Here is a 27,183-nt window from a genome sequence, read left to right as displayed (position 1 = left end):
GCTGTTCAGTCACACTATAGGCTGGGAATCAGAGGTCTGCTCCAAAGCTACAGTGAGTACAGGCCAGGAAATGATCTGCAGTGATACCCAGAAGCTTTGTGAGTCAGATTCAGGCCCTGATGACCAAGGTTCTGAGCATAATGTAGACCCTCATTCCCAAACTAACTCCTCTTGGTGGAGACAATGAGGAACATATTGATGACGATGAGACTCAGATACCTGATTTGAATGACAACTTAACTATTCAGTCAGGGCAGGAAGAGGTTAGGTCTGAGGACTAGGTGAGTGCAAACACACAGGTTGATAATGAGGTTGTAGATCCCACTTACTGTCAACACACAGTCAAGCACTCGAGGAGGTCAGCAGAGGCGGTGGAGGAGGACGCGACTGATGACGAGGTTAGCGTGCGCCTTCCTGGACACAGACGGAGTACTGGAAGCACGTCAACAACTGCATCCTCAGCCACAACTCTGCCTCTAAGCACAAGTCGTGATGGCTCTGCAGGTCGCATGGGCTCTAATATTTGCCCAGCCTGGTCCTTTTTTGACATCACAAAGGATCTCCCAACTCATGTCATCTGTAAGATTTGTCGCCAATCTGTAAATAGAGGCCAAAAACTCACTAGTTTGACTACTTCATCCATGAACCGTCACATGAATAACAAGCATAAGTCCCAGTGGGAAGCTCACTGTGCTACAATGCGGCGTAGTGGAGCGGGCCAACCACCGTCTGACCCTTCAAGTGCATCCGCGTGCTCTTCATCCTCTATGACTGTGGGGACACCTGTCACACATGCTTTGCGACGCAGACCTTCCACCTCTTTAACCGCAACAGGCAGTGTGATTGGCAGGTCGTCAGTTGTTTTGGAAGGGGAAACAGATGCTGGTGTAGAGCTCTCTCAGACATCGAGAGCACCAACTTTTGATGAAGGCAACATCATGTCTCCGCCTGCACTTTCCTCACAGACAAGCAGTTTTCCAGGGACACCCTACTCACCACCGTCTCCGCACAGCAGCCAGATCTCGGTCCCTCAGATGTGGACAAATAAAAGACCATTTCCTCATCACCATGACAAAGCTAAAGCCAGCTTTACACGCTGCAATGTATCTTACAATGTGTCGGCCGGGTCACGTCATAAGTGGCGCACATCCGGCATCGTAAGATATATTGTAGTGTGTGACAGGTATGTGCGATTGAATGAAAATCCGTTCATCGTATGTACGTCGTCCATTCCTCATAAATTGAACATGAGGTTGTTCAATGTTCCCGAGGCAGCACACATCGCAGTGTGCGACACCCCTGGAACATTGAACAGATCTTACCTGCGTCCCGCGGCTCCAGCCAGCTATGTGGAAGGAAGGAGGTGGGCGCGATGTTTACGTCCCGCTCATCTCCACCCCTCCGCTTCTATTGGCCGGCTGCCGCGTGACGTCGATGTGACGCCGAACGTCCCCCCCCACTCCAGGATGTGGACGTTCGCTGACCACATCGAGGTCGTATGGATGGGTAAGGACGTGTGACGGGGGTTAATCATTTTTGCGCACGTTCAACAAATTGAACGTGCCACATATACGATGGGGGCGAATGCAAATTGCATAATATCGTATGCGAAATTGCAACGTGTAAAGCAGGCTTAATAGGTTGACTTTCACCATCTTCAAGCTGTTGGTTACAGAAATGCTGCCTTTCCACCTGGTGTACACAGAGGATTTTGAAGACCTTATGTCTGTCGCTTTGCCCCAGTACCAGATGCCCAGTCGCCACTACTTCTCCAAGAAAGGCAAGCCTGCTCTACAACAGCATGTCGCACACAACATCACCGCTTCCTTGAGAAAGTCTGTGTGTGGCAGTGTGCATTTCACCACCAATACTTGGACCAGTAAACATGGACAGGGGCATTACATGTCATTGACTGGGCACTGGGTAACAATGGTGAGAGATGGAGAAGAGTTTGCTGTACAAGTCTTGCCATCCCCACGAGTTGTGCGTCAATCCTCTGTATGTCAAAGTTCCTCCACTGCTTCTTCCTCCTCAACCTCGTCTGGATTCTCCACCTCCACCCAAAGACTGTCTGGTCAGGCCACCCGCTTTGTAACTGCGCACAAGGAATCCCGCACACCTCCTTACTATGCTGGCAGCAGAGCTCAACGGCATCATGAGGTCAATACGTTGAAATGTCTGGGAAATAAGAGTCACACAGCTGAGGAACTGTGGTCAGCTCTGGAGACCGAGTTTAGTAAATGGTTGTCTCCACTCAACCTGCAGCCAGGGAAGGCCGTGTGCGACAATGCTGCAAACCTGGGTGTGGCCCTTCGCCGGGGCAAGGTGACACACGTGCCTTGTATGGCTCACGTGTTGAACTTTGTTGTCCAGCAATTTTTAACACACTATCCCGGCCTAGATGGGCTTCTGCACAGGGCACGATCACTCTCTGCTCACTTCCGCCATTCAAACGGAGCAGCTGACCGATTTGCATCGTTCCAGAAGTCTTTTGGCCTGCCGTTTCACCGCCTGAAATGCGATGTGTCGACATGCTGGAATTCGACTCTCCACATGTTGCAGCGACTGTGGCAGCACCGCAGAACCCTGGTACAATACGATAAGACGTATAGCCTGGGCCAACGAGATGCAGAGGTGGGGCAGATCACGCTGATGGAGTGGTCTCAGATCAAAGACCTATGCACCCTTCTGCACAGTTTCGACATGGCGAATATGTTTAGCACTGACAATGCCATTATCAGCATGACAATTCCAGTCATTTACATGCTGGAGCACACGCTAAACCGTATTCGGAGTCAGGTGGTGGCACAAGAGGAAGGGGAAAAGTACAGGAGGATTCATATGCGGAAGAGATACCAAGATCTACAAGGCCCAGACGTTCAGCATCACCAAGGTGGCAGGCATGGGACGGTGGGGGAGAGGGATTAACAAGGGCAAATGGTAGCAGCCAAACTGTTGAGGAAGGTGCAGGAGCCCAGGAAGAAATAGAGGACGATCTGTCGATAGGCATGGAAGACTCAGCAGATGAGGGAGACCTTGGTCAAATTTCTGTTGTTCGAGGTTGGGGGAGATGTCAGAGATGGGAAGCACGGTTATCACCTCACCGCCACAAACACAGCAAGGACTTGGTCCGCATGGATGCGCAAGACACATGAGCGCCTTCTTGCTGCACTACAACATGACCCTCGTATTGTCCGAATTAGAAGTAATGCTGACTACTGGGTTGCCACACTCTTAGATCTCCGGTACATGTCAAAATTTGCCAAAATAATTCCAGCCATAGAAAGGACGCACGTATGCAGGAGTATCAGCAGTAGCTGTTATGCAATCTTAGATCTGCTTTTCCACTAAACACCAGTGGTGCACAGAGTGAATCTCCCAGCTGTAACTTGCCAAGCATGGGACTGTCGAGTCATCATCAGTCAAACCGTACCAGCAACACCGTATCTGGTGGTAACAGCAATTTTATGGAATCATTTCATAATTTATTTAGACCATCCTTTGCAAGGCCACAAGAGACAAGAAGTCTGACCCATAATCAACAGCTGGAGAGGATGATACGGGAGTATCTCCAAATGAACATCGATGCCATGACTGTGCATCTGGAGCCTTGCTCATTTTGGGCTTCCAATCTTGAAAAATGGCCTGAGCTCGCCACTTACGCCTTGGAGATCTTGTCGTGTCCCACAGCCAGTGTTGTCTCGGAACGTGTCTTCAGTGCTGCTGGGTGTGTGCTCACAGATAAGCGCACGCGTCTGTCCAGTGACAATGTGGACAGACTAACGTTCATCAAGATGAACAAGTCATGGTTCAGCAAGGACTTTGCTACCCCTGTGTCATCATGGGGACAGTAAAGGCTGGCGTATTTTTGAATGTGCTTGATGCAAATCAACAGGTCAAGTTTGCAACTGGGGGACAAGTGATGCCACTGAAGTGGTGTCCCTGGCCCAATTTTTGGAAAAAAGGGAGACTCTGCTTGGAGTCCCCTTGCTGTGTTTTACATGATTTTAGAATGGCATGACATGCCTATATCTGTGTCTCCTCTTTTTACTCGTCCAGCTCTTTTATTTTCGCATGAGTATATGTCTTTGTCACTTTTACATGTGTTTGTGGTGTCTTGTGAGTTGTTTGTCACCTTTTGGACACCTTAGAAGGGGTTTTCTACGTGTTTGTAGGTGTTTGTCTGCCATTGTTTTCAATGGGGTTCGAATTGGTTCGTCAAACGTTCGTCGAACGTTCGCCGAACTTGCCCGCCATTCGACGAACTGAACCGAACCAAACTCAAACACTAGGGGGGTGGCTTATCTCTACTTATTAGGCTTTTTTTTTTAGCCAGTATATTAAACTATACTGCAAAAAAAGAAAAAAAAAATAAGGAGGTTGAAATAGCAGTGAAGACTTTGCTATCCACCCACCAGAGTCCAATAAAAAAATATATACATATGGATGCTTACATAGCTGTTTTTTAATTTGGTTGTCTATGGGTCATAAATGTCATCATATGGCATTTGTCATAAGTATCTCTTAAATATATACATCATGAGCTTCATAGTCTGAGGAAAACCTGTGATGGATACCATACGGTGCCTTCTGTTTAATATATACATTATAAAAAACTTATGAACATCTCAAAATATTGAATGGTAAATGAATGACATTATAGCCTATTGGTGATGGATGTCTTTGCTAGGTTTCGGCCAAAGACTAGGTTTTTATATATATCGTGATGAAAAAAATCTGTCACCAGAGTCTGCAGACCTTCACTGGAGGACAGCAAACATACACATAACGGGGCTAGTCAGACCGCACAAATTTGAGTGATGCTTTCCTTTGAGAAATATGACAATCACAAGCTAAAGCCTTCAACATAAGGAATAAGCACCAATCATCCTGGATGTGGACTCACACATTCCTTTATTCAATGGACATGTGAAGTTGTCAGTAGGGGTCCACATTCAGGCGACATTTACAAGGGTATAAACACTTTTGGTGACAGCATGAAAAGGCCATTGCCTTGTGATTGTTGTTTGTCTGACGCCCCAGCATTGTGGGGTACTCGGTCCCGGGATCGTGGTGCACAGGGGGAACAGTTGTGGTCATGGCTGATGCCCGGTTCCGTGACCCTGGGGAACGCTCCAATAAAAGGGGTGAAAAATGGAACAATTAAAAATAAAATAAAAGAGTTTTCGACTTCGTCACTTGCTGTATGCGGCCAAGTTATTGAAGCCTTTGCTGCTGGGTCCTGCTGCGGCTGGTGGAGTAATGCAACTTAGGTGTTTTGGGCCCTCCACAAGCAGGGCTAGGCCCCAGCAGTGGATGATGAGGGGGCTATAGTAGAGAACAGTCAGTGTATGTGTACGGAGGTGTGAAGGAAACAGTTCACACCGGTATTGCAGTTTCGACTTGCCTTTTTACTTTGCCTTGGTACCTGGACCTGCTGGTGCCGGTCTCAGGTGTTCCCGCTCCTCTTGTTCTCCGTGCCAGCTGTGACCTGGGGTAGCTGTCCTCCATGCACACTTGTTGGTATTGGGCTCATGTGGCTTAGAGCTTCTGGGGGAGTCTCTCCGTTTCAGTATTGATCCTATTGCAGGCAGCCTGGACTATTTAATGGGTAGACTTTTGTCCCTTGTCCCAGGTCCCCTCTTTGCTGATGATGCTTCAGACTCTTTGTTTGGTGAGGGACCCTGGATATCTCCTCACCTGGCAGATTTAACAGTTGACCTTAAAGTGTCCCGATGTCCTAGGGTCTGCACCCTACCTTGTGCTGAGTCCTGTGAGCCTTGTTTCCAGACTTCCACAGGCCCCCCGCGGTTCCTGGAGTATTATACTTCAACAGGTCACTCACAGTTCCTGGAGTCACGGTTCCTAACTCCACAGTCCTTCTCTCCTTTACAGCGTCCCATTCTTACTTTAGGTCTTTACACCTTTCTTTCTTTACTTTACTCCTCACTCTCTCACCTCACTCCTCACTCCTTCACTTCTAACTCTCAACCCCTGACTCTCTTCTTCCCGCTAACTTCCCAACTGACCACTGGTCCCTCCCCTTGCTGGGTCTCTCCCTAGAGATTGGGTGGCAATTAGCCAATAAGTGCCCATTCCTTTGACCTGTTGCTAGGCAGTCTCCCAGTCTGGAATTGGGGTTATGTATGTGGCCTGAGGGTGCCGGTGTGTTCACTGGCACAGATATTCCGGGGTTTGGGTTTCCACAGGTTACATTTTGTGGCACCTGATTCCTCAGGGGTGCTACATTTGCATGCAGACTCTTATTAACCACCAGACATTCTCGGACTGCCCCAAAGGGGAACAGGTAAATCCCCCAGTGCAGGAGTGTGCCCCTTACAATCTATATGGGCAGTAGTTGGCATAATACACTTCTTTCACTATGTACAGACAAATAGGGATAGCATGGCACTTCTGGCTGGGTGGTGCACAAGTAGGTTCCAAACCCATATGTCATATCAAGCAATACACCTAGCATTCAATAGGTGATTTTGTTCAATTTATTTTAAATATTCAGAAATTAAACAGACACAAATATTTTGGTCAGGGGACCTTCATCAGCATGCAGACATGTTTAACTATCACTGGCACACTGAATCTCTTGGGAAAAAAAAACGCATCAATATCTCATGCGGATGATCGAGCACTGTGCGCAGACCGTGGCATCCACCGCTGGTATAATGAGCGCTCATTACAACAGCAGTGGATGCTGTGGTATGCGTGCAGCGCTCGATCATCTGCATGAGATATTGATGTGGGTTTTTTTCCAGGAAATGCAAATTTGGTGCAGTAATATGGTGTATAAATTTCAGCAGCAAATCTGCATCTGTTGGCAAAAAAATGAACCAAAATGGTTTTGGTGTGGTTTTCTGTCAGGAGGTACAAATTTTGTTCTGAAATCTGGTGCAGACATTTCAGCCTCAAATTTGCACCTCCTGGCAGAAAACCGTGGTTTTCTGCCAAGAGATGTAGGTCTGTGAACCGTGGTTTTCTGCCAGGAGATGTAGGTCTGTGAACTCAGTAACCTCAATTGAGGTGAGGTCACTGAGTTTATTGAGGTCACCTGAGGTAGGTTTAATGAGGTCACCTGAGGTCAGGTTGCCTGCAGTCACAGGTGGGATACTGTTGGAACCTCTAGCTATAACGGCATATAAACTGAGTGATGTCCCCGCTCATCGCTGCTGCTCAGTCTCTCCCTACCTGAAGCCCACAGTGTGCGGTTATGTTCTCTGCTGCAGAGCTGGAATTGTCGTGGTATCTCGAGTGGATTATGTTGGAACTGGCTGTTTTGGGGGTTAACAAAGGGGAGAAAGAGGGTGAAGTTTTTTGTATTTTATTTCGAAAAAAGGATTTTTACTGTGCTTTGCATTTTATTTCTTTTCGCTTCATATTTGGAAGCCAAAATCAGGAGTGGAACAACTAGAGGAAAAGTATAATAGAAACACGAGTGCCAGTTCTGTATATGTCACTCACTCTTGCTTCTGGCTTATAAATGATGAGGTAAAAAACTCCCCAAATACTTACCATGTACATGTGGCCTTACAGTTAAGCTGCTACACAGACTTGCCTATCAGGTGCTGGAGTTTAATGAGTGCTTCCCATGCACTGTAGGGCAGTGCTCACTGATTGCAGAGCAGGACCGTAAACACAGCCATGGTCAGCAGCGCCATCACATCATCTGCTTTATAGCATCACCACTTAGCAGAGTGAGGAGATAAAGGGGAGTGTGACTATACCTGACAAATGTATTATTATAATTCAGTGTTAAGCTGTAGCGTGGATTTAAGCATGCTTCATGATAAATATTTACTGAAATCTATCATACCTTAGTTCGCCCGACATTTTCCAAGAGGCACAGAAGCCATGTGCATATATTCGCTGTTCTGCTCCTTTGTCAGCTCCATGTTTCTAGCATCACATTCTCTGCATTGCTGTAAAAAATGAAATTAGTATAACATTCAGAAAACTGCTCACACACCCTTGCTGAGAACGTGACCAAATAAATGAATAATAAATATAATCTATCTATATATATAACTAGAAGGTGGCCCGATTCTACGCATCGTGTATTCTAGAATTTACGTATTGTGTAGTTCATGTATGATTTTTGTTATATATATATATATATAGATGTTGTTGTGTGTAGTTACCAAGTGTTTGTGTAGGGCGCTGTACATGTTCTGGGTGTTGTCTGGGTGTGATGGGGGGGTGAGAGCAGTGTTGTTTGTGTGTTGCATTGTTTCTGGAGCGCTGTGTGTGTAGCGTTGTGTGTGTGTGTTGCGCGGTTTGTGTGTGTGTGGTGTGTTTTGGGGGGAGGTATGTTTTGTGCAATGTGTGTGTTGTGCGGTATGTGCGTATATTTGTGTGTGCAGCGTTGTCTGTGTGTGGGTGTCTGTGTAGGGCAGTTGTTTGTGGTTCCCAGTGTGTGTGTGTGGTGTGTTGTGCAGTGCGCGTGCGCCTGTGTGTGTGTGTGTGTGTGTTGGGGGGAGGTGTGCACTTCCCATCGTGCTCCATCCCCCATGCAGCGCACTCCCCATCGTGCTCCATCTCCCATCCTGCGCACTCCCAAACGTGCTCCATCCGCCATGCTGCGCACTCCGAAACGTGCTCCATCCGCCATGCTGCGCACTCCCAAACGTGCTCCATCCGCCATGCTGCGCACTCCCCATCGTGCTCCATCCCCCATGCTGCGCACTCCCAAACGTGCTCCATCCGCCATGCTGCGCACTCCCCATCGTGCTCCATCTCCCATGCTGCGCACTCCCAAACGTGCTCCATCCGCCATGCTGCGCACTCCCAAACGTGCTCCATCCGCCATGCTGCGCACCCTCCATCGTGCTCCATCTCCCATCCTGCGCACTCCCAAACGTGCTCCATCCGCCATGCTGCGCACTCCCAAACGTGCTCCATCCGCCATGCTGCGCACTCCCAAACGTGCTCCATCCCCTATGCTGTGCACCCTCCATCGTGCTCCATCTCCCATCCTGCGCACTCCCAAACGTGCTCCATCCGCCATGCTGCGCACTCCCAAACGTGCTTCATCCGCCATACTCCGCACTCCCCATCGTGCTCCATCCCCCATGCAGCGCACTCCCCATCGTGCTCCATCCCCTATGCTGCGCACCCCCCATCGTGCTCCATCTCCCATGCTGCGCACTCCCAAACGTGCTCCATCCGCCATGCTGCGCACTCCCAAACGTGGTCCATCCGCCATGCTGCGCACTCCCAAACGTGCTCCATCCGTCATACTCCGCACTCCCCATCGTGCTGAATCCCCCATGCTGCGCACTCCCAAACGTGCTCCATCCGCCATGCTGCGCACTCCCAAACGTGCTCCATCCGCCATGCTGCGCACTCCCAAACGTGCTCCATCCGCCATGCTGCGCACTCCCAAACGTGCTCCATCCGCCATGCTGCGCACTCCCAAACGTGCTCCATCCGCCATGCTGCGCACTTCCAAACGTGCTCCATCCGCCATGCTGCGCACTTCCAAACGTGCTCCATCCGCCATGCTGCGCACTCCCAAACGTGCTCCATCCGCCATGCTGCGCCAGCATCAGCCTCTCTACCCGCAGCATCAGCCTCTCTGCCCGCAGCATCAGCCTCTTTGTCCCCAGCATCAGCCTCTCTGTCCCCAGCATCAGCCTCTCTGTCCCCAGCATCGGCCTCTCTGTCCCCAGCATCAGCCTCTCTTCTCCCAGCATCAGCCTCTCTCATCCCAGCATCAGCCTCTCTGTCCCCAGCATCAGCCTCTCTGTCCCTAGCATCAGCCTCTCTGTCCCCAGCATCAGCCTCTCTGTCCCCAGCATCAGCCTCTCCTCTCTGTCCCCAGCATCAGCCTCTCTCCTCCCAGCCTTCCCCAGCATCAGCCTCTCTCCTCCCAGCCTCCCCCAGCATCAGCCTCCCCCAGCATCAGCCTCTCTTCTTCCAGCCTCCCCCAGCATCAGCCTCTCTCCTTCCAGCCTCCCCCAGCATCAGCCTCCCTCTCCCAGCCTTCCCCAGGATCAGCCTCTCTCCTCCCAGCCTCCGTCCTCCCAGCCTTCCCCAGCATCAGCTTTCCCCTCCCAGCCTCCCTCAGCATCAGCCTTCCCCAGCATCAGCCTCTCTCCTCCCAGCCTCAGCCTCTCTCCTTCCAGCCTCCCCCAGCATCAGCCTCTCTCCTTCCAGCCTCCCTCAGCATCAGCCTCCCCTTCCCAGCCTTCCCCAGGATCAGCCTCTCTCCTCCCAGCCTCCTTCCTCCCAGCCTCCTCCTCCCAGCCTCCTTCAGCATCAGCCTTCCCCTCCCAGTCTCCCCCAGCATCAGCCTCCCCCTCCCAGCCTTCCCCAAGATCAGCCTCTCTGCTCCCAGCCTCCTCCAGCACGCCGTGCTCCTCTGCCGACACTCACACACACGATCGCATACACTCACACACACCCGATCCCGACACTCACACACACCCGATCCCGACACTCACACACACCCGATTGCATACACTCACACACACCCAATCGCATACACTCACACACACAGACACTGACGATATCGCACATACGCGCTCACAGTCACAACATCCGGAGATACCACATGCTTCTGGCCATGTGATCCTCCGTCAGGTCCTGGAAGGTCACAACAGCACAGTATCGAGGCCGAGAAGCAAGCGATATCGCCGGATGCTGTGAGTGTGTGGATGCGATGTGATGTGTGTGTGATGTGTGTGTGAGGTGTGTGTATGAGAGTGAGTGTGATCTGATGTGTGTGTATGTGTGTGCTGTTATGTGTGTGCGTGTGGATCTTCCGCCGCTGCAGGACCTTGATGCGCTTGTAACCATGCCAACGTATCCCGTCCCCCGCTCGCACGGGAGCCCACACCACTCCCGTGCGAGCGGGGGATGGGGGACGGGGGGGGGAGTACAGTACTCACCTCCGTGACAGCCGTGTCAGTTCGGGGAATGCGCGGGGGGAGGTGGGCGGATCCAGAGCTAGCGTGCGTTGCGTGAGGGGGGCGGGGCGTGGCGTGGCCGAATTGCCAATGCCTGCAGGGTGCCGGGGCGAGAGGCCAATCTGTGGGGGGGGCGGAGCCTGGGCGAGCGGCTGGCCAATCCGTGTGGGGGCGCAGCCTGGGCGAGCGGCCAATCCGTGTGGGGGGGCGGGGCCATGGCGAGCCCAGCGGCCAATCAGCTTTGTGTCACCGTAAGGACACAATTTTGGAGCATGACAGACAGACAGACAGACAGACAGAATAAGGCAATTATATATATAGATTGCCTTATTCTGTCTGTCTGTCTGTCTGTCTGTCTGTCATGCTCCAAAATTGTGTCCTTACGGTGACACAAAGCTGATTGGCCGCTGGGCTCGCCATGGCCCCGCCCCCCCACACGGATTGGCCTCTCGCCCCGGCTCTCTGCAGGCCCCGCCCCCCTCACGCAATGCACGCTCGCTCTGGCCCAACTGACACGGAGCTCCGACTCCCAGGTGAGTACACACACACACATCAGATCACACTCACTCTCACACACACCTCACACACCTCACACATCACATCCACACACTCACAACATATCACATCCACATACTCACAACATCCTGGGATATCGCTTGCTTCTACACCGGCTCCGTCACGATCCCAGCAGCGCCAGACATAACCTTGCGATGCTGGGATCCTGACGTAGCCCGTGAACGCTGGTAACCATTATACACATCGGGTAACTAAGGTCCCTTGGTTACCCGATGTGTATCATAGTTACCAGTGTACACCGGCTCCGTCACGATCCCAGCAGCGCCAGACATAACCTTGCGATGCTGGGATCTTGACGGAGCCCTTGAACGCTGGTAACCATTATACACATCGGGTAACTAAGGTCCCTTGGTTACCCGATGTGTATCATAGTTACCAGTGTACACCGGCTCCCGGTACACATGTGCAGGGAGCCGGCATTATACTCCTCTTCCCCCAGGACTACTCCTCCTATTACAGTCCTCCTATTATACTCCTCTCTGAGTATAATAGGAGAACTATTATAGCATGGGGGATGTAGCACGATGGGGGGTGCGCAGCATGGGGGATGTAGCACGATGGGGTGCGCAGCATGGGGGATGTAGCACGATGGGGAGTGCGCAGCATGGGGGATGTAGCATGATGGGGAGTGCGCAGCATGGGGGATGTAGCACGATGGGGGGTGCGCAGCATGGGGGATGGAGCACGATGGGGGGTGCGCAGCATGGGGGATGTAGCACCATGGGGAGTGCGCAGCATGGGGGATGTAGCACGATGGGGAGTGCGCAGCATGGGGGATGTAGCACGATGGGGAGTGCGCAGCATGGGGGATGTAGCACCATGGGGAGTGCGCAGCATGGGGGATGTAGCACGATGGGGAGTGCGCAGCATGGGGGATGTAGCACGATGGGGAGTGCGCAGCATGGGGGATGTAGCACGATGGGGAGTGTGTAGAATGGGGGATGTAGCACGATGGGGAGTGCGCAGCATGGGGGATGTAGCACGATGGGGAGTGCACAGCATGGGGGATGTAGCACGATGGGGAGGTGCGCAGCATGGGGGATGTAGCACGATGGGGAGTGCGCAGCATGGGGGATGTAGCACGATGGGGAGTGCGCAGCATGGCGGATGGAGCACGATGGCGGGTACGCAGCATGGGGGATGTAGCACGATGGGGAGTGCGCAGCATGGGGGATGTAGCACGATGGGGGATGTAGCACGATGGGGGATGTAGCACGATGGGGGGTGCGCAGCATGGGGGATGTAGCACGATGGGGAGTGCGCAGCATTGGGGATGTAGCACGATGGGGAGTGCGCAGCATGGGGGATGTAGCACGATGGGGAGTGCGCAGCATGGGGGATGTAGCACGATGGGGAATGCACAGCATGGCGGATGTAGCACGATGGGGAGTGCGCAGCATGGCGGATGGAGCACGATGGCGGGTGCGCAGCATGGGGGATGTAGCACGATGGGGAGTGCGCAGCATGGGGGATGTAGCACGATGGGGGATGTAGCACGATGGGGGATGTAGCACGATGGGGGGTGCGCAGCATGGGGGATGTAGCACGATGGGGAGTGCGCAGCATGGGGGATGGAGCACGATGGGGAGTGCGCAGCATGGGGGATGTAGCACGATGGGGGGTGCGCAGCATGGGGGATGTAGCACGATGGGGGGTGCGCAGCATGGGGGATGTAGCACGATGGGGGGTGCGCAGCATGGGGGATGGAGCATGATGGGGAGTGCGCAGCATGGAGGATGGAGCACGATGGGGAGTGCGCAGCATGGAGGATGGAGCACGATGGAGAGTGCGCAGCATGGGGGATGGAGCACGATGGGGGGTGCGCAGCATGGGGGATGGAGCACGATGGGGAATGCGCAGCATAGGGGATGGGGCATGATGGGGGGTGCGCAGCATGGGGGATGGAGCACGATGGGAGGTGCACACCTCCCCCCAACACACACACACACACACACACAGGGAACCACAAACACTGCCATACACAGACACCCACACACACAGACAACGCTGCACACACACAACACCCAACACACAAACACCGCGGCATACATAAATATACGCACATACCGCACAACACACACATTGCACAAAACATACCTCCCCCAAAACACACCGCACCCACACAAACCGCGCAACACACACACACACAACGCGACAGACACACAGCGCTCCACAAACAACACAACACACATACAACACCGCTCTCACCCCCCGCCACACCCAGACAACACCCAGAACATGTACAGCCCCTACACAAACACTTGGTAACTACACACAACAACATCTATATATATATATATATATAACAAAAATCATACGTTAACTACACAATACGTAAATTCTAGAATACCCGATGCGTAGAATCGGGCCACCTTCTAGTATAAATAATAAATTTCAAGTTGATCCGTTATGGTTACACATCCTGACTTTCAATTGTATGGGGTTTGCACTTAGTAGGGAATAGAGATGAACTACGTCATCATCATATTGCATCTTGCCTAATAATGGAAATAGGCACCCAAGAAGCCACATTCGAGTGCTGGCCAAGGAACCTTGCACTGTACAAGGTACTGTGAATCATTTTGCTTATTTCTATTAGGGACCATTGACAATTATTGCTGCCCAACTCCACTCAATACTGAGCCACCTATGAGGATGACGCAATGCAGCTATATAGAGGAGTCATGAGCAAGTACCAATTGACTGCAATTTCATCAAAGATCACAGATAGAAAAGCCCAAGGTAACAGATTGGTCTAGATTAGAGTTGAGCGCAGTTCGCGGTTCGACGTTCTCCAGTTCGCGGCTCGAGTGATTTTGGGTGCTGTTCTAGATCGAACTAGAACTCAAGCTTTTTGCTAAAGCACGATAGTTCTAGATACGTTCGAGAACGGTTCTAGCAGCAAAAAGACAAGCTAATTACTAGCTGGCTTTCCGCTGTAATAGTGTAAGTCACTCTGTGACTCACACTATTATGAAATTTCAGTGTATAGTGTGCGGGAACAGCGCATTCAGATCACTGCTGTTTGGATAATGCCGATCGCCATTTTTTTTTTTCCTTGTCTTCCTTCCCTAAGCGCGCGCGTGTAGTGGGGCGGGCCAGCATGTCAGCCAATCCCAGACACACACACAGCTAAGTGGACTTTTAGCCAGAGAAGCAACGGCATGTGTGATAGGATGTCCATGTCACATGTCCCTGCATTATAAAAACGAGTATCTGCCCGTCCGGACGCCATTATCTCTTCTGCGTCTGGGTGTCAGTCACCGCTGGCGTAGCTCCTGTCTCCGATACTGCTGTGTACGCTCTATACACAGCGCTATACAGAAGAGGGATATAAGTTTCTTTCCGGCAGGGTCAGAGCCATAGGTGACAGTCAGGGCAGTGAAAACAGATTTTAACAGCTACACAAGATGACAGCGTCTGTGTAGCTAAGGTCAGGGATTTCCTGATTTCCTCGCTGCATTTCCCCATTAGGAGGGATAGAAAGGGAGGCTTCCTTTCCTCTACCCAGACCCACAACCCTGCCACTGTACCCTCCTGCCCTTTGCACACTCAAACTCATTGTTACTAAGCCATTATACTAGCAAACACTGAGGAAACTTAGTGGCATCCTAAACGAGGCTGTTGGACTTCTGTATTGTCCCACTAGTGCAAAGATATTTGCAGCACGTCTGCCTGCATTGCACACTCAAACTCATTGTTACTAAGCCATTATACTAGCAAACTATGCTGCCAGTTTAAGGGCCGTAGTTGCATTGTCAGGGATATTTATTCTTTATTATTCTGCTGTTAATAAAGCTAGACCACCGCTGAAATCTACACCACCTCTCAATTTTTACTACCACATTTTAAGTGCACAATCTTGTCGCAATCAAAATGAGTGGCAAAATGACAGATGCTGGTGGAAAGGGGAAGAGGCGTGTTGGAAAAGGAAAAAAAGGGTTTGTCCGTGGGGAAGGTGGGAAAGCTCCATTAACCTCTGCTGAAGATAGACCATCTTCCAGCAAAAGTAAGATGTCTACTACTTACCGTGGACAATCCGATGTGCTCCCTTTTTTACGGACACGAACAACTGGAACAAAGGTAGATGATGGCCAAAAAAGGAAAATGCAAGAAAAACAATTGGAAGTGCACAGCCATAGTTTATACGGTAAATTTATCAGTAATAGGGGGGGGGTGCACCTGTCAAGCAAAACCAACTATATCAATCACAAGAAAGGCGCTTGACCAAAAGGCACTCACTGCAGAATTAGATTATAATACAATTTTTATTTGTGTATCAAAAAGTTTAAAAACACACATACAAAATACAACACAGTGCAGACATATTAAAAAACACCAAGGACAATAATAATGAGACCCAATCCAGAATAAGTCCTCTCAAAGATAAATATTGTACCAGAATCACCATAGATAGTTCAAAATGTATAACAATACAGATAATGAATCAGATATAACCATCTTATAAATAGGTATACATTGAGACAGACATTCTATCTTTCAAGCAGCATTGTGACCAAATAGTCAGAACAGCAACTGCAATGCCTCATAGGCAGAAAATTCCTATCATGGTGATTCCCTATCTGAAAATAGAGGTGGAGAACCTGGCCTAACGCGTGTCGCTATGTTAGCTTCATCAGGGGCAGTGGGTGTCACGGACAGGGACGTTACATGTCACTGACTGGGCACTGGGTAACTATGGTGATAGATGGTGATGGGTCTGCTGCACAAGTCTTGCCGTCCCCACGACTTGTGTGTCAATCCTCTGTCTGTCCAAGTTCCGCCACTGCTTCTGCCTCCTCCACCTCATCTGGGTCCTCCACCTCCGCCCCAAGCCTGCCTGGTCAGGCCACCAGCGTTCTCACTGCGCAAAAGGAATCACGCACCCCTCATTACTATGCTGGCAGCAGAGCGCAACGGCATCAGGCGGTCTTTAGCTTGACATGTCTTGGAAATAGGAGTCACACAGCGGCTGAGTTGTGGGCAGCTCTGGAGACTGAGTTTAATAAATGGTTGTCTCCACTCAACCTGCAGCCTGGTAAGGCCGTGTGCGACAATGCTGCAAACCTGGGTGTGGCCCTTCGCCTGGGCAAGGTGACACACGTGCCTTGTATGGCTCACGTGTTGAATCTTGTTGTCCAGCAATTTTTAACACACTATCCCGGCCTAGATGGCCTTCTGACCAGGGCACGAAAACTGTCTGCTCACTTCCGCCATTCAACTGTCGCAGCTGAGTGACTTGCATCGCTCCAGAAGTCTTTCGGCCTGCCGGTTCATCGCCTGAAATGCGATGTGCCGACACGCTGGAATTCGACTCTCCACATGTTACAGCGACTGTGGCAGCACCGCCGAGCCCTGGTGCAATATGTCATGACGTATAGCCTGGGCCAACGAGATGCAGAGGTGGGGAAGATCTCCCTGATGGAGTGGTCTCAGATCAAGGACCTATGCACCCTTCTGCACAGTTTCGACATGGCGACGAATATGTTTAGCGCTGACAATGCCATTATCAGCATGACAATTCCAGTCATTTACATGCTGGAGCACACGCTAAACACTATTCGGAGTCAGGGGGTGGGACAACAGGAAGGGGAGGAACTACAGGAGGATTCATATGCGCAAGACACAACAACATCACCAAGGTCCAGACGTTCATCATCACCAACGAGGCAGGCATGGGCCCATGGGGGACAGGGATCAACAAGGGCGCATGGTAGCAGGCGAAATGTTGAGGAAGGTGCAGGAGAACATGAAGAAATGGAGGACGAACTGTCCATGGACATGGAAGACTCAGCGGATGAGGGAGACCTTGGTGAAATTTCAGTTGAAAGAGGTTGGGGGGAGATGTCAGAGGAAGAAAGAACGGTTAGCACCTCTATGCCACAAACACAGCGTGGACTTGGTCCGCATGGCTGCGCAAGACACATGAGCGCCTTCTTGCTACACTACCTCCAACATGACCCTCGTATTGTCAAAATTAGAAGTGATGATGACTACTGGCTTGCCACACTATTAGATCCTCGGTACAAGTCCAAATTTTGTGACATAATTCCAGCCATAGAAAAGGACGCACGTATGCAGGAGTATCAGCAGAAGCTGTTACTCGATCTTAGCTCGGCTTTTCCACCAAACAACCGTGCAGGTGCAGGGAGTGAATCTCCCAGTTGTAACTTGACAAACATGGGAAGGTCTCGTCATCTTCAACAGTCTACCCGTACCAGTAGCACCGTATCTGGTGCTGGTAACAGCAATTTTATTGAATCTTTTCATAATTTTTTTAGACCGTCCTTTGCAAGGCCACCAGAGACAACAAGTATGGCACATAGTCAACGGCTGGAGAGGATGATACAGGAGTATCTCCAAATGAACATCGATGCCATGACTTTGCAAATGGAGCCTTGCTCATTTTGGGCTTCAAATCTTGAAAAATGTCCAGAGCTCTCAACTTACGCCTTGGAGATTTTGTCGTGTCCAGCTGCCAGCGTTGTCTCTGAACGTGTCTTCAGTGCTGCTGGGTGTGTGCTGACAGATAAGCGCACACGTCTGTCCAGTGACAATGTGGACAGACTAACGTTCATCAAAATGAACAAGTCATGGATCCACAATGAATTTACTACCCCTGTGTCATCCTGGGGAGAGTAAATGCTTGTGGATTTGGAATGTGCTGGATGCAAATCAAAATATCCTGTTTGCAACTAGGGCACAAGTGCTGCCACTGATGGGGTGTCTGTGTGGCCCAATTTTTGGAAAAAAAGGGAGACTCCGCTTGGAGTAACCCTTGCTTGCTGTGTTTTTTAAAAGGAGCCAAGATGAACAAGTCATGGTTCAGCAAAGACTTTTCTACCTGGGAACAGTTAAGTATGGCGTATTTTGAATGTGCTTGATGCAAATCTAGCTGTGAAGTGTACAACTGGGGCACAAGTGCTGCCACTGAATGGGTGGGTGTGTGTGTGGCCCAATTTTTGGAAAAAAGGGAGACTCCGCTTGGAGTAACCCTTGCTTGCCGTGTTTTTAAAAAGGAGTCAAGATGAACAAGTCATGGTTCAGCAAAGACTTTGCTACCTACCCTGGTGTCATCCTGGGGACGGTTAAGAATGGCGTGTTTTTGAATGTGCTTGATGCAAATCTACCTGTGAAGTGTACAACTGGGGCACAACTGCTGCCACTGAAGGGGTGGGTGTGTGTGTGGCCCAATTTTTGGAAAAATGGGAGACTCCACTTGGAGTAACCCTTGCTTGCTGTGTTTTTTAAAAGGAGTCAAGATGAACAAGTCATGGTTCAGCAAAGACTTTGCTACCTACCCCGGTGTCATCCTGGGACGGTTAAGTATGGCGTATTTTTGAATGTGATTGATGCAAATCTAGCTGTGAAGTGTACAACTGGGGCACAAGTGCTGCCACTGAATGGGTGGGTGTGTGTGGGGCCCAATTTTTGGAAAAAAAAGGAGACTCCGCTTGGAGTAACCCTTGCTTGCTGTGTTTTTAAAAGAAGCCAAGATGAACAGAGCTGGGATCAGGAAAGACTTTGCTACCTACCCCGGTGTCATCCTGGGGACAGATAAGAATGGCGTATTTTTGAATGTGCTTGATGCAAATCTAGCTGTGAAGTGTACAACTGGGGCACAACTGCTGCCACTGAATGGGTGGGTGTGTGTGTGGTCCAATTTTTGGGAAAAAGGGAGACTTCGCTTGGAGTAACCCTTGCTTGCTGTGTTTTTTAAAAGGAGCCAAGATGAACAGAGCTGGGATCAGGAAAGACTTAGCTACCTACCCCGGTGTCATCCTGGGGACGGTTAAGGATGGCGTATTTTTGAATGTGCTTGATGCAAATCTAGCTGTGAAGTGTACAACTGGGGCACAAGTGCTGCCACTGATGGGGTGTCTGTGTGGCCCAATTTTTGGAAAAAAAGGAGACTCCGCTTGGAGTAACCCTTGCTTACATTGTTTTTAAAAATGATCCATGTTCGGTTCGTCGAACGTTCGTCGAACTGAACTCGAACGAGACCTCCGTTCGACGAACCGAACTCGAGCCGAACCACGGCCGGTTCGCTCATCTCTAGTCTAGATACAGTCTTGCCTGAAGCTATTTATGTATTTGTATGCTATTTTATAAAAAGTGATATAATGCAACCCAACCCATAAGGTGTGGTGGATATCCTTGAAGTTTTTTTCCAGCAAATTGATTTGTTTTATTCATCTAGGCAAATAAAAAAGGCAGGGGAACATTTGCTAGTCTTTTCCTTAATGCTTCTTCTCCAAACTGATATGTATAAATAATAATATAGTTATTTTTAATGGCTGCTTAGGTGATCATTATTGGGGTGATACAAAATAATTGCACAATGCCTTAACAATGTTACCAAGCCTTTTTGTTTATCATTACATAAACATTAATACATGAACATGTATTAATCCTTAACCACCTTCCTGACCAAGCGATTTACCGTTTTGTTTTGTTTTTTTGCGCTTTTGATTCTTCCTCCCCTTATTCCAAAAGCTATAACATTTTGTATTTTTTTCATCGACATAGCTGTATGAGGTCTTGCTTTTGCGGGACAAATTGTATTTTTGAATGGAATCATTCATTATTATGGAAAGCAGGAAAAAAAAAATGCAAGTTCGGCAAAATAACAAACATTGATTTTGGTATTTTTTGATTAAAAAAAAAAACCTATATGGTTATGGGGCTTTTTTTTCTCCCTATATGGTTATGGGGCTTTTAAAGTTTTTTTGTTGACCTTATTCGTATGTCACTTTTTGTCCTAACTTATCTGGACCCTGAATCTTCACAAAAATTTCGCCAGTGAAGTCCTCGTGGGGACCTACTGCTGCCAACTATAACTTGGAGTACCATCTCGAGCTATAATGACGCCCACTGAGGGTTTATTATTTTGAGTCAATTTTCTCCCCATGACCTTTGCCAATATATATACCAGCGGTTAGGATATGGGCCTGTAGAGTCCTCAGACGGCCCTTATTCACTCAGTATAGCCCTGCCGGCTGCTCTTTATACTCCGGTATTGAGGTTGCCTCTCGATGTCCCCCCCGATCTAAATGACTCTCCCAGATAGGGGTCTGGTATGTCTGTACACAACACACTTATTAATTGTAGCAGAATCAGAATGCCCCTCTGTGTGTGTTATTTTGCCTCTATATGGGAGCCATAGTACTGTACAAGAACGGGATATCTGGTACTGAATTGTTAATCTAAACCTACGACCGTAAAAGTTCCATCCAATCCCCCCTAAGACTCTCTATTTAATAATGTAATGAATCTAGGAGCCTGTGGGGTCGAATGATGAGTATCTATGCCACTGCTGTGTTACAGCAGTTATCATCGCTATTCTCTGCGCAAGCGTGTTACTCCGCTGTGAAAGATGCACTAAGTCCTAATAAAATGCCACTGCGCATGCGTCGCTGGAGCTTGAATATCTTGCCTGTATATATTTAATCTATTTAATAAAAGTTTATTTTTATACTCCAAGATCACTGTGCGCTAGCGATAATGTCTCATTCGCCTGAGGAATATATGTTTTGATGACCAATAGCGCTGTTTTACCGGCGCATGCACTGTAGGGTCTTAGGGCGTATTCCAGCCGAATCATGTGATTCGGCCAATATGGCGGCCGCCATACAGAAACGCTACAAACTACAACGCTGCACTCTCCAATGCTGCAAGCTGGTGAGAGATTATTTAATTTGGTATGACTTAAATAAGGCACATTCCTGAACTCACACTGTCAGCCTTTTTCTTCCCCTGAGGAAGCCTCCCGTATGGAGGCGATACGCGTGGGGTAACGCTGCCAAAATAACCCACCCCTCTTTACACAATTTTTCTGTACCCTGCTATGCTTGCGCCTCTACCTTTTGGGATAGTGAGTATGGGCCTCTTGATTCCCACCGAATAGGGCATTTTACCACTGCAAGGTTAGCATGCATAATTACGGCACTTTGTGCCTGTGCAGTTTCCTTATATGTATGCGTTAATTTTGCTTGCCCCGCATCTTGTGTGCTGCGACCAGGACAACTGACCTTCTGGTCTGACAGTGTCACTTTGTGTATATAGGGGCTGACCTACGATTACTACCTGCACTGGCTAAATATAGACTTTGGCTACCATCCTGCATAATAATTGTTGTACTTGGGCTGTACCTACCTCTGTACTTTGCCTAGATATTGAATGTTTAAAATTAATTAGCTCACTTGGTGGATACAGGGGCTGACCTATACATACTAATTGCACTGGCTAAATATAGACATTGGCTATCATCCTGCTTTACAATTGTTGTACTCTGGCTGCACCTACTCTTGTATTTTGCCTAGGTATTGAATATTCAATATTGATGAGCTCACTTCAGGGAGTCTATATTTGCCACCCATTTCCACACCTTGTGCATATGCCATAACATGCTAGTCCTGGGTCGGATTCATACCCCCTGGCTCTAGTGGGAGTGTCCTTCCATCTGTGACCTAAGGGGCCCCATTGCCTTCTCTCCTTCCTTATCCGCCACCGGATGATGATAAAATGTGCTTACTTTACGGCGCCCTAACCATATCTAGATAATATTTCTGTGCATGTTACATAGCAGGCCGCATTGAATATAAGAGGGGTTTAAATATTTTTGATACATTTGTATAACCATTGTCACTGTTTTTTTGGCTTGGGGACACATGTCTGTTTTTAGTGTTTTTAATAGTCACTTTGTGTGCCTCACTCCCAGTGTGGAGATCCATGTATTGTCTTTTTGTAATAAAGATTCTATTTTTATATGATACAATCTTTTAGTGATCCCTTCATAGGTATACCTTTCTCTTTTTTTTTTTGGTTCATGTAACTGTATACCTGGAGATCCCATAAGGTGGTGCCCTTCCCTCCTATATATTACTAGGTATTTTTTGATTCACAGTATCTATTATGATAAAAAATAAAATGCATGACTTTCCATGTCAGTTCGATTATGCAAATACCAACCATGCATAGTTTTTGTTTTATTTAAGTGGTGAAAAAAAAATTAAAACATTTGTAAAAAAGAAATGTTCACTTGTAGCCATTTTCCGGGAGCCAAAGTGATTTCAATATTCAGGATATGGAGCTGTGTGACTACTTGTTTTTACATTCTCAGCGAATGTTTTTATTGATATCATATTTGGGTAGATACAATGTTTTGATCGCCTATTATAACATTTATTCTCAATTCTGTGGTTTTTTTTATTTTTCGTTGTTACGACGTTTACCGATCTGATTATTTTATTTTATTTTATTTTATATTTTGAGAGCTTGAACTTTTATGAATAAAGCAATACCAGCTATGTCTTTTTTTCATATTTTTTTTTAAATATATTTTTTTTACTTTTTCATTGTTTTATAGAACCCTTAGAGAATTTAAATCTGCGATCATCCAATTGGTTGTAGTATACCTTGTACTATACAGCATAAGCATTTCTATATATAGCAAAAATCACAGTCTCCTATGAACACCAGCTAAACTTTGGCTCTCATAGGAGAACTATAATAACAAGCATGGGGTTCTTTAGCAGACCCCTGGCTGTCATAACAACCCATTGACGTATCACGATCACATCACAGTTGAGCCAATGGTCACATAGATTAACATGCTGCCATTTGCTGCCATAAATTAACAGCAACATTTAGCTCCACTCACAGCTGTTAGAGGCAGATGGTGGCTGAATATTTCAGCCATCGTCTGCTGATAAAGATCCGGGCTCGGCATGTACATCATAAGTCAGTAAGGGGGTAAAAATTATTTTCTAGAAAGCCCCATGCACACTAAATTTATGGCTCAGAACCTCTGAAATGCCCAAGTGTGCCACCCCCGCGACAGCCGATGGGCTGCTTGGACCCGGATCCACAGTGGCTTGTGGGGTCTCCGGATCTGACGCAGCGTCACGCTGCTACCTCGGAAAATAAAAAGGGGGATATGTTGTTTTGGGCTAATGTTCGTGACGCCACCCACAGTGTGTGGTAACGTGAGGGACCACCGCTGCCGGTTTGGGGAAGCCCGGGGACACTGGTGTGTGGCAGCTCGAGTTGTTAACCTCTCAGTGGGAAGAGGGAGTGGTGTCCCGGGGTCCGGTGATGGATGAAGTGGGGAACCCGTCGGGTGTAAAGGGATAACGTGTACTCACACAGTCCAAAGTCACTTACGCTGACACCAGGTAAACCAAACTCTTGAGTGTTCTGCTTCTTTTGAGCGAGCACGCTGGGTCCGTGCCTGAAGCCTTGTCCCTTGGCACTGTGTGTCCTACGTGTGGATCCCTTACACTTAAAGCATTTCGGGTCCCGCTCACCTGCGTGGCTAGCAGGGTGAGCTTGCTCTCAGGGTTCACGCTTGGGATTTTCTGGACAGTTGTGGGAAGTCCTATCCCCTTCGTTGCGCTAGTACCCCGATTCTGGAGCGGGTGGGGAACAGTTCTTGAAGATTTTGTTCCCGTTGGGTAAATTACTGGGCTACTAGAAGCTTCTTCGCAGCCTAGGGTCCACTTACCCCGCCATGCCTTGGCCCCTGCCTGGTTGTAGCACAAGGCAGCCGGCCTGCTTTCTGTAGCAGCACCGTGCCCCCAGTCACTACCCCATGCGACCGGGGTTTCAGCTCCTACTGGCCAAGCCAACGTCTGGGACCAGTACAGAAGCCCAGCTCCACAGCGTGACCTGTCCTGTCACCGCTGCTGGCTGCTCGGCTACTACTCTACAACTGTCACCGACTTGTGACCTCTCCCTTGGAGAGTCACTCCTCAACTGACATCTCTGCCCGCCCTTTTTACATCCTTCTATCTGGGTGGCGCTATTCCCCTCAGGCTGCCCAATGGGTGTTTGGTGGGTGTAGTGCAGAATGTTCCTCACGATGTTAGTACACCTGTTGGTAGCAACACCAAATTGACAGGACCTGTGACCAAGGAGGAGCGGGTACCATGCAGAAGGGCAGATTGCACGGCACACTTGTGACGACCTGATAGGCCAGGGCATCACATTCCCCCTTGGTTAAACATAGCTGGTCCGCGAGCTACAGAACACCAAGCATTTTTTTTTTTTTAAGGAACAAAAAAGGGTTAATATACATTTTTATTTAAACCAGGTTCATCCCACACAGGGGAGTTGCTTTCTTAAACCGTTACTCAAACTTTTAGAGTTCATCTGCCACAGGGGATGCCACCGGTTTTGATGGCAGCGGGGACCCAACCTTTCACGTTGCGGTCCCTCCCTGCAACAGTCCAGTCCCAACGTCCCTGATCCCAATAACCCCCCTCCCAAACAACCTGGTTCCCCTGGAAACCTATATGGGTCCATGGGTCGGGTTAACCCCTTCAGCCCCAAGCCTATTTTGACCCTAAAGACCAGGCCATTTTTTGCAATTCTGACCAGTGTCACTTTATGAGGTTATAACTCTGGAACGCTTCAGCGGATCCCGGTGATTCTGAGATTGTTTTTTCGTGACATATTGGGCTTCATGTTAGTGGTAAATTTAGGCCGATATTTTTTGCATTTCTTTGTGAAAAAAACGGAAATTTCGCGAAAATTTTGAAAATTTTGTAATTTTCAAACTTTGAATTTTTATGCTCTAAAACCAACGAGACATATGACACAAAATAATTAATAAATAACATTTCCCACATGTCTATTTTACATCAGAACAATTTTGGGAAAAAAAAAAAAATTTAAGGAAGTTATAGGGGTTCAACGTTTATGAGCAATTTCTCATTTTTACAACAAAATTTACAAAGCCACTTTTTTTAGGGACCACATCACATTTGAAGCGATTTTGAAAGGTCTACATGACACAGAACACCCAAAAGTGACACCATTCCAAAAACGGCACCCCTCAGGCTACTCAAAACCACATTCAAGAAGGTTATTAACCCTTCAGGTGCTTCACAGTAACTAAAGCAATGTGGAAGGAAAAAATGAACATTTTACTTTTTGCAACAAAAATGTTAATTTAGCCTCAAATATTGCATATGCACAAGGGTAGCAGGATTAAATGAACCCCCAAAATTTGTTGGGCAATTTCTACTGAACACGCAGATACCTCATTTGTGGCGAAAAACCACTGTTTGGGCGCACGGCAGGACTCGGAAGGGAAGGAGCGCCATTTGACTTTTTTGAACAGAAAATTAGCTGGAATCGTTAGCCTCACCATGTTGCGTTTGGAGAGCCCCTGAGGTGCCGAAACAGTGGAGCTCCCCAACATGTGACCCCATTTTGGAAACTAGACCCCTCATGGAATTTATCTAGATGTTTATTGAGCACTTTGAGCCTCTGGGGGCTTCACAAAAGTTAATAGAGTTGAGCTGTGAAAATAAAAAAATTTTTTTTTACCATAAAATTGTTACTTCAACCAGGTAGCTTTTTTTTTCACAAGGGTATCAGGAAAAATTGCACCATAAAATGTATTGTGCAATTTCTCCTGAGTACACAGACACCTCATATGTGGTAGAAATAAAATGTTTGGGCACACAGCAGGGCTCGGAAGGCAAGGAGCGTCATTTGACGTTTCAAACGCAAAATTGTCTGGGATAATTAGCGTATTCCATGTTGCGTTTGGAGACCCCCTGAGGTGACGAAACAGTGGAGCTCCCCCACATGTGACCCCATTTTGGAAACTAGACCCCTCATGGAATTTATCTAGATGTTTATTGAGCACTTTGAGCCTCTGGGGGCTTCACAAAAGTTAATAGAGTTGAGCCGTGAAAATAAAAAAAAACTTTTTTACCACAAAATTGTTACTTCAACCAGGTAGCTTTTTTTTTCACAAGGGTATCAGGAAAAATTGCACCATAAAATGTATTGTGCAATTTCTCCTGAGTACGCAGATACCTTATATGTGGTGGAACTCAAATGTTTGGGCGCACAGCAGGGCTCGGAAGGCAAGGAGCGTCATTTGACGTTTCAAACGCAAAATTGTCTGGGACAATTAGCGTATTCCATGCTGTTTGGAGACCCCCTGAGGTGCCAAAACAGTGGAGCTCCCCCACATGTGACCCCATTTTGGAAACTAGACCCCCATGGCATAGAAAAAAAAAACAGCGGAAGATGGGGGGGGGGGCGGCAGATGGGGCGGCAGCAGATGGGGGGGCAGCGGCATATAAAGGGAGCATCTGTGATTGTGAGACGGCGGCTGGGATAGGGTGGGGGCGGATGGGAGAGGGCGCAGTGGATGCAGGAGCGGCAGAGGATGGGGGGAGGGGGCGGGTGGGGGGGATGGGTGGGAAGGGGAGTGGGAGGTGAGATTGGGGATAGTTACCCTACAGGATGGATCTAGGCAGCTGGATCACAGGAGATGAAGGAGGCAGCAGATCGGGGAGGGTGAGAGGTGGGGGAGGGAGCGCCGCGCAGATCACGGAGGAGACAGGTGAGCAGAGCACAGATCACGGAGGAGACAGGTGAGCAGAGCACAGATCACGGGGGTGAGAGGTGAGGGAGAGCGGACAGCAGATCACGGGGGTGACAGGTGAGGGAGCACAGATCACGGGGTGACAGGTGAGGGAGCACAGATCACGGGGGTGAGAGGTGAGAGAGCGCAGATCACGGGGGAGACAGGTGAGCAGAGCGCAGATCACGGGGGTGACAGGTGAGGGAGCACAGATCACGGGGGTGACAGGTGAGGGAGCACAGATCACGGAGTGACAGGTGAGGGAGCACAGATCACGGGGGAGACAGCTGAGAGAGCGCA

The 27,183-nt window shown here is 48.8% G+C and overlaps 1 protein-coding gene across 1 annotated transcript in view; it reads right to left on the bottom strand.

Annotated features, from left to right (window-relative positions):
- Positions 1–27,183, bottom strand: part of LOC142246637 (inducible T-cell costimulator-like) — an 83,682-nt gene that overhangs the window by 35,731 nt on the left and 20,768 nt on the right. Inside the window, exon 4 of the mRNA XM_075319705.1 lies at positions 7,826–7,931. Within this exon, the coding sequence (XP_075175820.1) occupies positions 7,827–7,931 (105 nt within the window). The 3' untranslated portion in view covers position 7,826. The remainder of the gene's footprint in view (positions 1–7,825; positions 7,932–27,183) is intronic.

The sequence above is a fragment of the Anomaloglossus baeobatrachus genome, chromosome 7 (assembly GCF_048569485.1).
Source record: "Anomaloglossus baeobatrachus isolate aAnoBae1 chromosome 7, aAnoBae1.hap1, whole genome shotgun sequence".
Classification (NCBI taxonomy): domain Eukaryota; kingdom Metazoa; phylum Chordata; class Amphibia; order Anura; family Aromobatidae; genus Anomaloglossus; species Anomaloglossus baeobatrachus.
This window is presented reverse-complemented; position numbering and strand designations above follow the sequence as displayed.